This window comes from Culex pipiens, unplaced genomic scaffold (genome assembly GCF_016801865.2).
Source record: "Culex pipiens pallens isolate TS unplaced genomic scaffold, TS_CPP_V2 Cpp_Un0003, whole genome shotgun sequence".
Lineage (NCBI taxonomy): Eukaryota > Metazoa > Arthropoda > Insecta > Diptera > Culicidae > Culex > Culex pipiens.
This window is the reverse complement of record NW_026292820.1, coordinates 1,013,974-1,027,176: the sequence shown is the minus strand read 5'-3', so window position 1 is coordinate 1,027,176 and position 13,203 is coordinate 1,013,974. Positions and strand designations below refer to the sequence as shown.

Sequence of the window (13,203 nt, the reverse complement as noted above, 5' to 3'; positions counted from 1 at the left end):
AGTCTAAATTGAGGTAAAATTCCATCATAAAAGAGGTAATATTTAACCTTCCAAAATTACACCTTCCAAATTTACACAATTTTTTTCTGTGTGTGAAAAGTGCCGTGTCTTGGATTGGTCGGCCTAGGCTTAGTAAGTCGCGTTGCGCATCTGCTTACGTCTAAACGTAACAGGACCCCAACCCGTCGTCTTGCGCCTCCCCCGCGCCATAACCACCAAGGCCGACCACCCTCAGGCCACTGGCCTTCAACGCAAAGGAGGGACCACTCTCGGCGAGCCCAAATCGGTGGACTCCGGGGCTTGCCGATAAGTCAAAGAGGGAAGACGCCAGCCCGTTGGAGCTAGCAACGCCCGCTGGTCGTCCATCAACCCGGAACCGGCACGAAGCCGAAGAGTCGAACCGCCTACGAAGGTCAGCGAAAGACGGTTCATTTGTTACACCGTAACTATATTGCGGTGCAACAATGTTACGGTGTATTGATGTTACGGTGTCACAATGTAACGGTGTAACAAATAGTAGAAGTAGTAGTAACAAGAAGTAGAAGATTTACGGAGCTCGCCGTCTTTTGATCAAGTTCAAGCCAATGGTTCATTTCGGCTAGCCTCACCTGGCTCACGGCTCTTGGTGAGCAATGACTCACGGCTCTTGGTGAGCCTGAGCCGACGAGGCTTTAAATGTTGTGGTGTGACCAGCCGATGCACAGTGGGAAAAAAGGACCCAAAAAATTACCGCAACATGGTTTCGCGCAAACCATCGATTGCTATACACCAAAAGCTTCGTTTTTGCACCAGGAACAATAATCCGATGAAAAATCGCACTGCACGGACCGGTGGCCGGAGTACAGGCCACCGGAAGATCCGGATTTTTGGAAAAAATGTCAGATTATTACAATTGTGAACTGATAAACTTTCTTCTACCATGAATAGTCATGCAAAACAATCCTATAATAATATTAAATACCATAGCACCCATCGGAACAGGTTCCACCGATCTCCGGTGGCCACATCCGGAATCGCATTCGAAAATAGTGTTTACCAGTCATGCGACGTATCAAACTTCTTGATTTTGGATGGGGACATGAGTTATACACTCCTCTCTTAAAAACATGAAGTTTGATATGTCGCAAGAGTGGTTTCAAGAATTTGCCGAATATGATCTTCGGATGTGGCCACCGAAGAACCTGGGAACCGGTCACCGGAGGTAAAAATACATTTTAAGGATACTCTCCATCCAAAATCAAGAAGTTTGATACGTCGCATGACTAGTTTACGCTGTTTCCTAATGCGGTTCCGGATGTGGCCACCGGAGATCGGTGGAACCGGTTCCGATGGGTCTTATGGTATTTAATATTATTCTAGTATTGTTTTGCGTGACTATTCATGGTAGAAGAAAGCTTATCAGTTCACAATTGGAATAATCTGACACTTTTTCCAAAAATCCGGATCTTCCGGTTGCCTGTACTCCGGCCACTGGTCCGTGCAGTGCGATTTTTCATCGGATTATTGTTCCTGGTGCAAAAACGAAGCTTTTGGTGTATAGCAATCGATGGTTTGCGCGAAATCTTGTTGCGGTAATTTTTTGGGTCCTTTTTTCCCACTGTGCGATGGCTTAGGCTCGTAGGAAATTTGGTTGTGATCTAAGGCAAGCCTTAACAAAATTCAAATTGCATATATTTTTTTATGTGTATGTCCCTTTCCAGTCAACTTAATCGGAATGCTGAAACGGAATTCAATTCGAATTGTTTACGTATTTCGTTTCAAACGCAACATCCGATTCCGTGTACCGGTTGATGGTTGTCGCGTTTGAAACGGAATTCGTAAACGATTCGAATTGAATTCCGTTTCAGAATTCCTATTTAGTTGACTGGGGACCTTTTAACGTGAGCTCACTTACCGGGACTGCATAAGTGTCGTCAATCTGGAATTCCGTTGGTAGGTTATCGTTCCCTGTTGATCGAACAACAAGTAAGTTAAGAAACATCTTCAGCAGATCCAAATTTTCGCCGGAAACGTTAGAGACTTGAAATATTGGACAAAGACGTTCCGAAACAAAATTGGTTGCACTGAGCACAACATCATCTTTCGTCTTCACCATGACTGGGACTTTGCGGCATCCTTGGGACTTAAGGATTTTATAGAGTAGCTTTAGATTGTCTTTTAGAACTTGTTGCGGACACATGTCAATTTTGGTGACACACACAAACACCGGGACAGAGAGAGCTAGAGCCAAACCAAGATGCTCTTTGGTCATGCCCACAATTCCTGAGTTGGCTCCAATCTGTAACATTTAAAGCATTAATTGACATAAAAGGCGGTTGAAATCCGGGTACCCTCGACGCTACCCCCTGAAATAAAAGTTTGACTCATTGCTACACACACGGAGAGGAGGTTTCTCGCAAAACTTACTAAAAACTGGTTAAAATTTTCAAAAAAATTGTTCATTTGATGACCTGGTATTTTTTTAGTTGGAAATTCAAAAAAAATGTTAAGATTGACAGCTCAAGTCAGGTCGAAAAAAATGTGATTTTTACCAACAAAAAAGGTAGAGTTTACTAATGTTCTGGTCAAAAAAACAGGCAGTCAGTTTTAGAATCAGGCTCGCTTTACCAATTTATTGGTAACTTCAATTAATTCTTTATTGAACAGGCAGTCAGTTTTAGAATCAGGCTCGCTTTACCAATTTATTGGTAACTTCAATTAATTCTTTATTGAATTCACAAGTTTTTTCAGTTAACGTTACCAGTTTGCTGGTTACATTTATAAGTGTTTTTGGAAAAATCCCGCGGAATTTCTTATTGCAAATCCAGCTAAGACAAGCACGCAGCCATTGGATTTTCAACAGATGTTGGATGTTTTGATGTTTTCTATGCATTACTACAAGAAAACCGAATTTTTGATTGAAAAAAAAAAAAACATTCAGAACAGCCACAAAGCTAAAAAAAACATAAAAATCTAGATCCAATGGAGAAACAATATTTGATTGGACTTAATAGGAAAAACAGCAGAAATGAGTAATTTAAATATAAATAATTTAAATGAGCAAACGAAAATGAGCGGCTCACAGAAATGAGTGGTTTTGCCCAACACTAGTTTTGATAAAAAAAACTGTAAGAAATTTCAAAACATAGCGGATATATATATACCAAAAATTTCGTAATTAAAAGACGCAACTTTTGGTACCCAGACATCCATAGGTCATCGCTGAAATTTTAAAGTTATCGCGGTTTTAGTGAAAAAAGTAGATTTTTTGCCGATTTCGTCATTTTCCGGTTTTTGCGCGCGGCGCGTCGAAAAACACGGATTTTATTTTCAAAAAATCATATCTCGTAATCCTGTTAATGAACTCCTCCCATTTTTTAGTATGTTATGTAAAAATGTCCGGGGAATCCGATAAAAATATTTCCAGACATAGGCTCTTTGGTCCAGACACCGTCAAAACGGCATTTTAAAGTTTCATTCGACCTTTTCATATGTTAGGCTAGATTTTTGAAACTTCTTACTATTTTTCTTTGAAAGGCCAACTTATCACCTTTCTTTTGAGTATAAGACAATTGAAATCGGTTGAAATTGCGAGGAGTTATGATTTTTTGAAAAAAGTGGTTTTTGCGAAAATTGACGAAAATGGCCATTTTTCAGACCACCCTAACACGGCGTAGGTCACCCTAATGGCCAAACAAAAAAATACGGGTCTAATTATTTCGGCCAGGGAACCCCCAGAAAAATTTTGAGCCCGATCCGAGCACTTTTGTTTTTATCCATGCTGTTTTCGTGGGGAATTGCTGTATATATACAGCAATTCCATTTGAAAAGAGCCTAAACCGAAAAAAAAGTTCTCCGATCGGGCTCAAAAATTTTCTGGGGGTTCCTTGGCCAAAATAATAGGGGGGGGGGGGGGCTAAGCGATTGTCCACGCTCCATACAAAAAAGATTTTTTTTGTATGGAGAATTGTCCACGAAGGGGGGGGGGGAGAGTTGAGATTCCCAAAAAAGTGTCCACGTGGTTTATGGATGGTCCCTATTTGATATTTGATAGTCCAAAGTTGATTTGTTATACGTTGCAGGTCGTTCCGGAAATATGATTTTTTTTATGTATTTTTTTTCTAAAATCAAATTTCAAATTTAGCCTAGTAATGGTTCAACTCTTGATACCAGGAAGAAAGGCAACGGGGGTATCCCGATTTGGACTTAAAGGAAATCAAGCATATTTTACCATCAACATCCCGAAGTCTGGAGCGTGACCCGTCATTCCGAAAACCGTTGTCTTCAAATATCGTTCGTGTCCAGCGAGATCAATAAATGTGATAACTTTGGCAGATTTTTCGCAAATTTTCACCCAATCCAGAGTTCCGTGATCGGGTTTATTTACCACGTTACCCACGCTATCGAATCCAAGAATGTCATTTCCAACAGAACTTGTCCGTCCACTTTCGATTTCGTGTTTGTGCCGAAATAAACGTTGTCGAGCGAAACCGCGGCCGTTGTCCAGTTCACCATGTGTCAACACACCTAGGAGAGTGGATTTTCCAGCATCCACATTTCCCACTACAGCTACGCGGATCTCGGTGAAATCGTTATCATCGACCTTGGAGCGCACCAGATATTGTCCGGTCATTCCATTTTCTCCCTTTCGGGTTCGCAGTTCAACACAGTCGGCATTTAGTATTTCGACCAGAGTTTGCAGAGTTGCCAGTGACGCAGCATATTCTTCAGGATCCAAGCCGCTCTCACCGCCGTCTGTAAAAAGTTGCAACTATTGTTAAAACATATCATCGAAAATGCATATAAATCAAGGGGCTGGAAACTCTTAGAACTTTACCTAAGTATATTAATAAGTATAATTAAATAATGTTAGTATACTTACTAGGGTGGTCCAAATCCGGACTTTTTTGGGGCTACCCCTGAAATCAAAGATTGATCCATCACTAGGCTAAATTCCAAATTTGAGCTCATTCTGACAACGGGAACCCCTCCCTCCAATCGCTTAAAGTTTGTATGGGAAATATCGTCAAAATGTATGGAGAAAAGCAACTGTTTTACTTTTTTACCTGTGGAAGGCACCATAATTATCCGATTCTTACCATTTCTCAAATGTAGAACCTTTATTAAATTTAGAACAACTTTCCCGAAGACACCATATTTTTAGGATTTTTCCCGCGATGTTATTAGCGCACAAAACTGACCCTTTTTGCGCGGCCAGCTGTAAGGGGCTACCTAACAACGATGTTTATTTCCAATTCGTACACGCACGTGCTCTCTCTCAGGTTCAAACTCTCTCACGAGCTTGCTCGCCTGCCTGCCTGCCTGTTTACCTACAAGCGCGCGCTGTTTTTTTGCTTGGACTTTTGTCGTCGTCGTCGTCTTCGTTTGCGTTTGCTGCGTTCTTGACATGTTTATTATAATTTTCAACTAAAATAGCAGGATTGTTTTGAAATATATTTTGCATATGGGTCATTCCACCTGAAGTGTGCAAGAAAAAATGCAAATTTGAAAATTACCATCTCCGATTCTGCTCAAATTTGGCAGAGCTGTTGAGACTATCAAAACATGCAAAAATCCCGAATTTCATCCAAATCGGACCACCCCCTCCATTTTTGTACCCTCCCAAAAAATCGACTTTTTGGCGATTTTTGAGCAAAACCCCTATCTTCAAACGACGATAACTCAGGAACCGCAAATCATAGAGGGTCGGTCTTAGACTCAATTTTGAAGGAAATTGGACGTAGAATCCATTTCCGTGATCAAAATTTAGATTAAAATATGTTTTCTACCTGTATTGCGCAATTGAAAACTTTAAATAATCGTATCTCAAAACAGCCCTATTTATTTTTTAAATTTGACCTCACCATCGTATTCCCCGGCCAATTTTACATAAGAATCACTTATCGACAGAAAGGAATATGTTTCGTTCCAGAGATATCGAATTTTAAAGTTTTGAGTATTTGTGATTACCTAAATTAGCTACACTCGCCGCATATGCTAGAAGCACTCGGGCGCGTTGATCAATAACTGCTACCTGGTTATTTATTGAAATAAGATTTCATCCCAAATAATCATTAATTAATTAGTAGGAAACTGCTGTATAATCTTAAATTAAAAAAAAGTATACGGTGCATTTATGTGCTAGCCCACAGGACAGAGCAAGAATGACACGCAATACAGGGCAGAATGGAATTCACACAGAGCTAGCAGGAAATTGCAATTGATCTTGTAAGTAACACTTCTTAAGAAAAAGTGTACGATACATTATCGTGTTAAAAATTATGAATTAACATGAATTAAACTCTCGTGAAGCAGAATTAAGGAGGAGGATTTCTGGAAAAAAAAGAAAGGCTTCATCCATAAAGTACGTCACGCTAAAATCAGCCAAAATTTACCCCCCCCCCCTCCCTCCCCCCCTTTGTCACACTTTTCCTATACTTACAACACTCAATGTCACACTTGCTCAGACCCCCCTCCCCCCTAGAGCGTGACATACTTTATGGATGACGCCAAAGTATAAAACTGAAAAATGTGAGAAAATCACAAAGATTAATTTGATTTATGATCTGATTAAGATCAAATTCAGTTGTGTTGGTTTCTTGTTTTTGATTTTTTTTGTTTGTCAATCATTTCGAAATCTTGGAAGACGATGCAGCTGTGTCCACATGTATCAGAAAAATATGTTTTTGTTTTTGAAATTAAATGTATCAGAATTGAAAAAAAATTATCAATTATTCAGATGAAACTGGCTCACAATATAAAAAATCGGTTTTATATGATCAATCTTTCAAACCGTATGGTAGATTTTGAAGTTTTTGCTGAATGGCACTATTTCGCTACCGCACATGGCAACCCATGAGCCCATATTCATCTACTACAGCCAGCTCTACATTTATTCTTGCTTTAAATAAAAGAAGAAATTAGGAATTAGAAAAAAAAGAAATTATATTATTTTCATATTTTTCCTAATGATATGAAAATGATAAAATTATATTGTAAAAACGCTGTAGCATTTGCAAATAAATATTAAAAGTTCAAAATTTACTTAATATGGTTCAAAGACACTGAGATCAGGAAAAACAATGCATTTAAAATAACCCAATAATTAATTCTTAAACAAAAAAAAGATTGTTCAAGGGATTAATTATCTCAAAATCGTATAAAAAAATAAAAATAATTCATCATACAGAACACCAGGTAGTAATTATTGATCAACGCGCCCAAGTGCTTCTAGCAGATGCGGCGAGTGTAGCTAATTTAGGTAATCTCAAATACTCAAAACTTTAAAATTCGATTTCTCTGGAACGAAACATATTCCTTTCTGTCGATAAGTGATTCTTATGTAAAATTGGCCGGGGAATACGATGGTGAGGTCAAATTTAAAAAATAAATAGGGCTGTTTTGAGATACGGCCATTTAAAGTTTTCAATTGCGCAATACAGGTAGAAAACATATTTTAACCTACATTTTGATCACGGAAATGGATTCTACGTCCAATTTCCTTCAAAATTGAGTCTAAGACCGACCCTCTATGATTTGCGGTTCCTGAGTTATCGACGTTTGAAGATAGGGGTTTTGCTCAAAAATCGCCAAAAAGTCGATTTTTTGGGAGGGTACAAAAATGGAGGGGGTGGTCCGATTTGGATGAAATTCGGGATTTTTGCATGTTTTGATAGTCTCAACAGCTCTGCCAAATTTGAGCAGAATCGGAGATGGTAATTTTCAAGTGCTGTTCCGCTTCGGGTGGAATGACCCATATAGATTCTTAAATTATGACAAAAATTAAAAAAAAACTGCGCTGAAAAAAAATAGTTTAAAGAAAAGACAGCTTAGGCTCGATTAAAAAATACAGCAAATGCCATGAGAACAGGGTTTGTTTGTTTTTCCAAGCATTACATGCAGTTTTTCGTATATGCTAAAGAAACATGATAATGATTCAATTATTTTAAAAAAAAATCTTCAGGTAATATACATATTGTTCCTTTAGGTAGTTTACTTTAACAAAAATATAGTTTAGTACAAATCAAGGCAATTTTACAATTATTGCTGCAAATTTTCATTCATACTCTCTAAAATTATTTTTTTATTCTTTCTGGAAATTTATTTCTGTGTTCCTAGACCACCTGCAACAAATATTGCAACTGTTTATCATTTTTTGTCAGTTTACCTGTGAATTTTTAGATTCAGGAAACATCTCTTTCTGCACAATCGTTAACTACCTTCAGATCTAGTAGTTGCGGCCTTCCTTTAAGATACTCATTTGGATTCAGTTTTAAAAAATCTAAAGAAAATTCCTTCCTTTTTTATCTAAAAAAACTGCATGGTATTTCTTGTAACAAAAGCAGATAAATTAAAATCCAAAACGTTTGCAATTAGGTTTGGATCAGAACAGATGAAGATTCATGGATGAACTAATTCATCAAATTTGTATTCTCTCTCACACGCTCTTATATTATGATATCTATTGTTGTGTTTTTTTTTTTCGTTTTGTTGATCAAATATTACATTAAATTTTATAACTCAAAGCAAACCTGCTATTTTAGTTCAAAATTATAATAAACATGTCAAGAACGCAGCGCAGCGGATAGCAAACGAAAACGACGATGACGACAAAAGTCCAAGCAAAGAAACAGCGCGCGCTTGTAGGTAAACAAGCAGGCAGGCAGGCGAGCAAGCTCGTGAGAGAGTTTGAACCTGAGAGAGAGCACGTGCGTGTACGAATTGGATATAAACATCGTTGTTAGGTAGCCCCTTACAGCTGACCGCGCAAAAAAGGTCAGTTTTGGGCGCTAATAACTTCGCGGGAAAAAATCCTAAAAATATGGTGTCTTCCGGAAAAAAAGTTGTTCTAAATTTAATGAAGGTTCTACATTTGAGAAATGGTAAGAATCGGATAATTATGGCGCCTTCTACAGGTAAAAAAGTAAAACAGTTGCTTTTCTCCATACATTTTGACGATTTTTCCCATACAAACTTTAAGCGATTGGAGGGAGGGGTTCCCGTGGTCAGAATGAGCTCAAATTTGGAATTTAGCCTAGTGATGGGTCAATCTTTGATTTCAGGGGGTAGCCCCAAAAAAGTCCGGATTTGGACCACCCTAATACTTACGCTCTTCCACCCTAACATGAATCATCTTGAAAAAAACGTCGGTGTGACGTCTAGAAATGTAACAACTTTTTTTTGTTTATTTTGGTTTCTGCCAAACCCGCCAAACCTATCCAACAAATCGACGGAACCGGCAAGTTGAGAAATAGTTCCTCCAGGGCTTGAGAATCGTTCTGGAATAAATTAATCGAAAATCCTCTCTTATTCTTCAGGGCAGCACCAAACTTACATCCGGTTTCAAAGCTCTCCCGGAGTGGTGACTTTCGTTGGCTTGGAGGGGGCTTCTGGCGATTACATTTTGAATGATTGCGGGAATGATTTTGGTGGAGAAGATTGCGCCAGTTGCACGGAATTATGCAGGAAGCGATTGATCACTCAATGGACCGGCAGGCCAGTTCGGTGCTGCCGAGAGGAGATCTTAGAGTACATTATAAGGAGGAATCCGTCGTGGGTTACTGAAGTGGGGGACCTTACTTTTGGGACAAAGTATTTGTAAAAAAGATGAAGGATCTTTACGCGACCGTTTTTTGGAGCTGGGAGGTTTGGGATCAGGTTTTTGATCGTATTTGGACAAGTCGGATGAAGTTTCTGCCAAATAGAAGAAACGACAGAACCGGCGGGTTGTGCCAAATTTCTTCAAGGGTTTGGGAAACATTCTAGAATAAATTGAGCATGAGCATGAGCATGAGAGACCACCCATGGTTGTCCTTCTCCGTTGCTGAACAGGACCGTAATATCCTATCAATTCAACGATCATACGCTTCAACGATCTAATGGTGTTTCCCTTATCAACAGCATGTATGAATGCGCTGAAAAGATAAAACATCAAGATCATCAAAACTAGATCTGGAACAAATAGGTAACAGTCATTGGCCACCAACGGCGCCCGCCATGTCAGTTTGTAGATCTCGGGGGGATTGGGACGGGAATGTTAGTTAGCACAGGCTGCTACCAAGGGTGGGTTCTATACGATATCCACACCCCCGCGTGTGCCGGAAAACTACTTCTACTTGGGATTTTGTTAGTGGGAAAGGGTAATGGCCAGGATTCATCATAGAAGATGATGATGTGACCCAATAATCAATAAATTTCGTTTAATAGGGTGGTGTATTATTCTCAAGGCAAACAATCGGATGCTGCGGATGAGACTATTCCCGTTTATTTGCTGTTGAGTTTAGCATAAATGAGTCAATCTTAGACAGCCGGCTGTGGAAAGATAGAATCAAAATTATGTGTAATTAAAAGGTGAAATATTATACTCAGCGTAACATATTTACTTAGAGTTGACCTGAGACTATTTATACTTTTAAATTATTATAAGATTAGCGACCAATTAATTACTGATGAGTTATCTGAAGGACTTGAACAATCGCGTTGAAACAATATTTGTCACCGTGCTTTACGAGCTATAATGCTAAAAGGTATTTTCGCGGGAAACGAATGGTTATATCGAACAAACGACCGACGTAGATTTCACGAACAAGTACATACTGCTGTTAAGACCACTTTCGTTTATTAATTTTATAAGTTTTAAATTATTTGAAATGGTTAATCTTAGGCAGTCGGCTGCAGAAAGATGGGCTCAACATTTAATTTATTTGAGTTTTGCTTTAATTTTTTCCCGTTTTTCCACATATTTATTATATATTTTTGATATCGGAGGAAAAAAAATCGAGAGTCATGATACGCAATACAACTACACAGAAAAAAATATTCCTGTGAATTTACATTATTTATCATGTACCAAAAGGTATCATGATAAATGATGTATATTTACATTAGGTTCATCGGAAATTTACATTAGATTCATTGGAAATTTACATTAGTTTTGAAAATTTACATTAGTTTTGGAATTTACATTACTTTTGGAATTTACATTAGTTCAAATCAACTAAATCTAATAAGCCAATGGGAATGAGAAGCTCGACTTGGATTGCAGTAGGAAAAGGGTGTGGCCTATGTTCTATTTTAAAATTATTGAAGCGGGCAGCAAAAGGAAATTCCGATTTTAAAAAGTTGTTTCACAGGTAGGGGACGCTTTCTCGTCGACGGCCAAGTGGAATAACGCTGGACTGGAATCGAACGGACGACGGGTAGGATGTTCGGTGTTACTGCTGCTACCCGCTGCCGACTGAGCCATCTTCGCATTTTATAAACGAGCGGCTAAAGCATCAACTTGTTCAGGTCGAGGCTCAGGCAGTGGGCCAGCGAAGTATGAGAGCGATAGAAAGAGAACCAAATATAACTATTTTTAGTTCGGGTAGTTTTTAAGTCAACGTTTGGCAGAAATACATCGGATATATGATTTACATTGAATAGGAATTTACAGGAAGCCGAACACGGGTAGAAATCCATCAGATTTGAGTTTCCATGCTCAGCGTTTCCATTAGATTCATGATTTACATTAGATTTAGATTTAAATTGGAGTAACTTCCATGACTTTTTACTCTTTACATCATATTTCAATATTACATTGAGTGAGTTTACATAAGAAACAGTAATTACGTGCTGTGTAAATTTACATATTTTTTTCTGTGTAATTAAAAACGATCGATCACAAAAAAAACAAAAACCCGAAAGAAATGGAAATCAGTGCTTCGAAATGTATTGGAATGTTATTTAACGCCGTACAAAAAACCGCGTGCGTTCAAATTTAAATAACTACAACCTTATGCATTCTTCAAAACACATATTTCTATTCATTTCTACAAAGTCTGCAGCAGAGTTGCATCTGCGCCATATGGGAACACTTCTGTGGAACGTTTACAATCCACATGATCCACAAATTTCAAACACTGCCGAAACTTCTCCCGTTCATCCCAATCTCACTCACACAGTCACATACTTGCTAAACAAACAAAATGAAACGATCTCACCAAATTCAGCTTCGGTTGATTCCGGTGAGATGCTGGCCAAAGAACGGCCAACAAGCAGGTTCAATCCAGTCCTCCGGCCTTCCGGAAAGTTTCACGCGATACTAGAGCCAAAAACTTATTTGAAGTTTCGATGATTTTCACAAAATTACTAAAGCATCACTGCATCATAACAATATTTTTTGCGGGGAAACATTCTAGAATAAATTCTCGATAAACTGGGCTCTTGAGCCGGAACCCGCGAGGCAAAAAGCTGCTGCGATTTAGCACCTATAAGTAAAATTGTCAAAGACCGAGGAATTGCCCTTTTCGGTATTTAAAAAAGGGGATATGCTGTCTGGCTACAGCTGGGTGATCGAATGGTGGTTCTATCATGTGAACCATGTCGTTTTTATTCAATTTTCAGCTTTAAATCTATGATTAAACTAAAAAACTGCCACCTCTAGAAAATTTTAATGCTCAGCCTCGTGCTCAACGTAAACATAAACACAGGCATGCAAACGAACGAACCGAACTGTCAAAGCCAAGAAGCGTAAAGTTAAGGTGATCTCGTGATTCGAATTTCGTTAGTATATTAAGGGTGCACAGCAGGCAGTTGTTGTCTTATGATTCCAAATTTGTCAAACTTACGAACCCAATCCTGCAACATTGGGATTGTAAAATTAGTCAAACTTTGTTGTAAATTACTTTGTGGACAGTACTTTAGGGGATGAATAAAAAAATATATCGATAGTACCCGTAGTTTTGAAGATACTTAAATTTCTGTAATAAAAATCTGGGTGCAAAAGCTCTGGTTGATGTGCACCGTTAACAAGTATATTAAAATAACGTAACTATACTTAAATTGACTAATTATACTTGGAGTTTCCTGCCCCTTGATATAAATTGATGTAATATGGTTAGCGATGCTAGGGCTAGGCCAAAACTTGTCTTACCTTCTCCAACTCCGATCTCGAACACGGTTTCTCCACGGCTCTCGGACATACGCTCTTGAAGTCTCCTTTTGAGGGCATCGTACTGATCTTCGTTGGGGGCCACCAGTGCAGTTTTACAACGTATGCACGAATAGTCGGGCTTTGTTTGCTCTTTGCCACTAGTTCCCGCCACATCTGTGCTACGTTGCCGGTGATTTAAACCTCCCGAATTTCCCGGATCTATTATATCGTTCTGCATCTTATTCGTTGTCGGTTATGTTTTTGCTTTAAATGCAATTTCCTTCTTTCGAAAAGATACAAAATTATGTAGC

General features: G+C 38.7%; 1 protein-coding gene across 3 annotated transcripts in view; it reads right to left on the bottom strand.

The window, feature by feature from the left end:
• Nucleotides 1-13,203, bottom strand: part of LOC120429090 (GTP-binding protein 1) — a 60,378-nt gene that overhangs the window by 9,902 nt on the left and 37,273 nt on the right. For 2 of the 3 annotated variants that reach the window (XM_039594253.2, XM_039594252.2), the window contains exons 2-4: nt 12,893-13,202; nt 4,211-4,734; nt 1,895-2,278 (exon numbers count right to left, since the gene is read on the bottom strand). In XM_039594253.2, the coding sequence (XP_039450187.1) occupies nt 1,895-2,278; nt 4,211-4,734; nt 12,893-13,130 (1,146 nt within the window). In that variant the 5' untranslated portion in view covers nt 13,131-13,202. The remainder of the gene's footprint in view (nt 1-1,894; nt 2,279-4,210; nt 4,735-12,892; nt 13,203) is intronic. The other variant, XM_039594254.2, reaches the window with a different exon arrangement.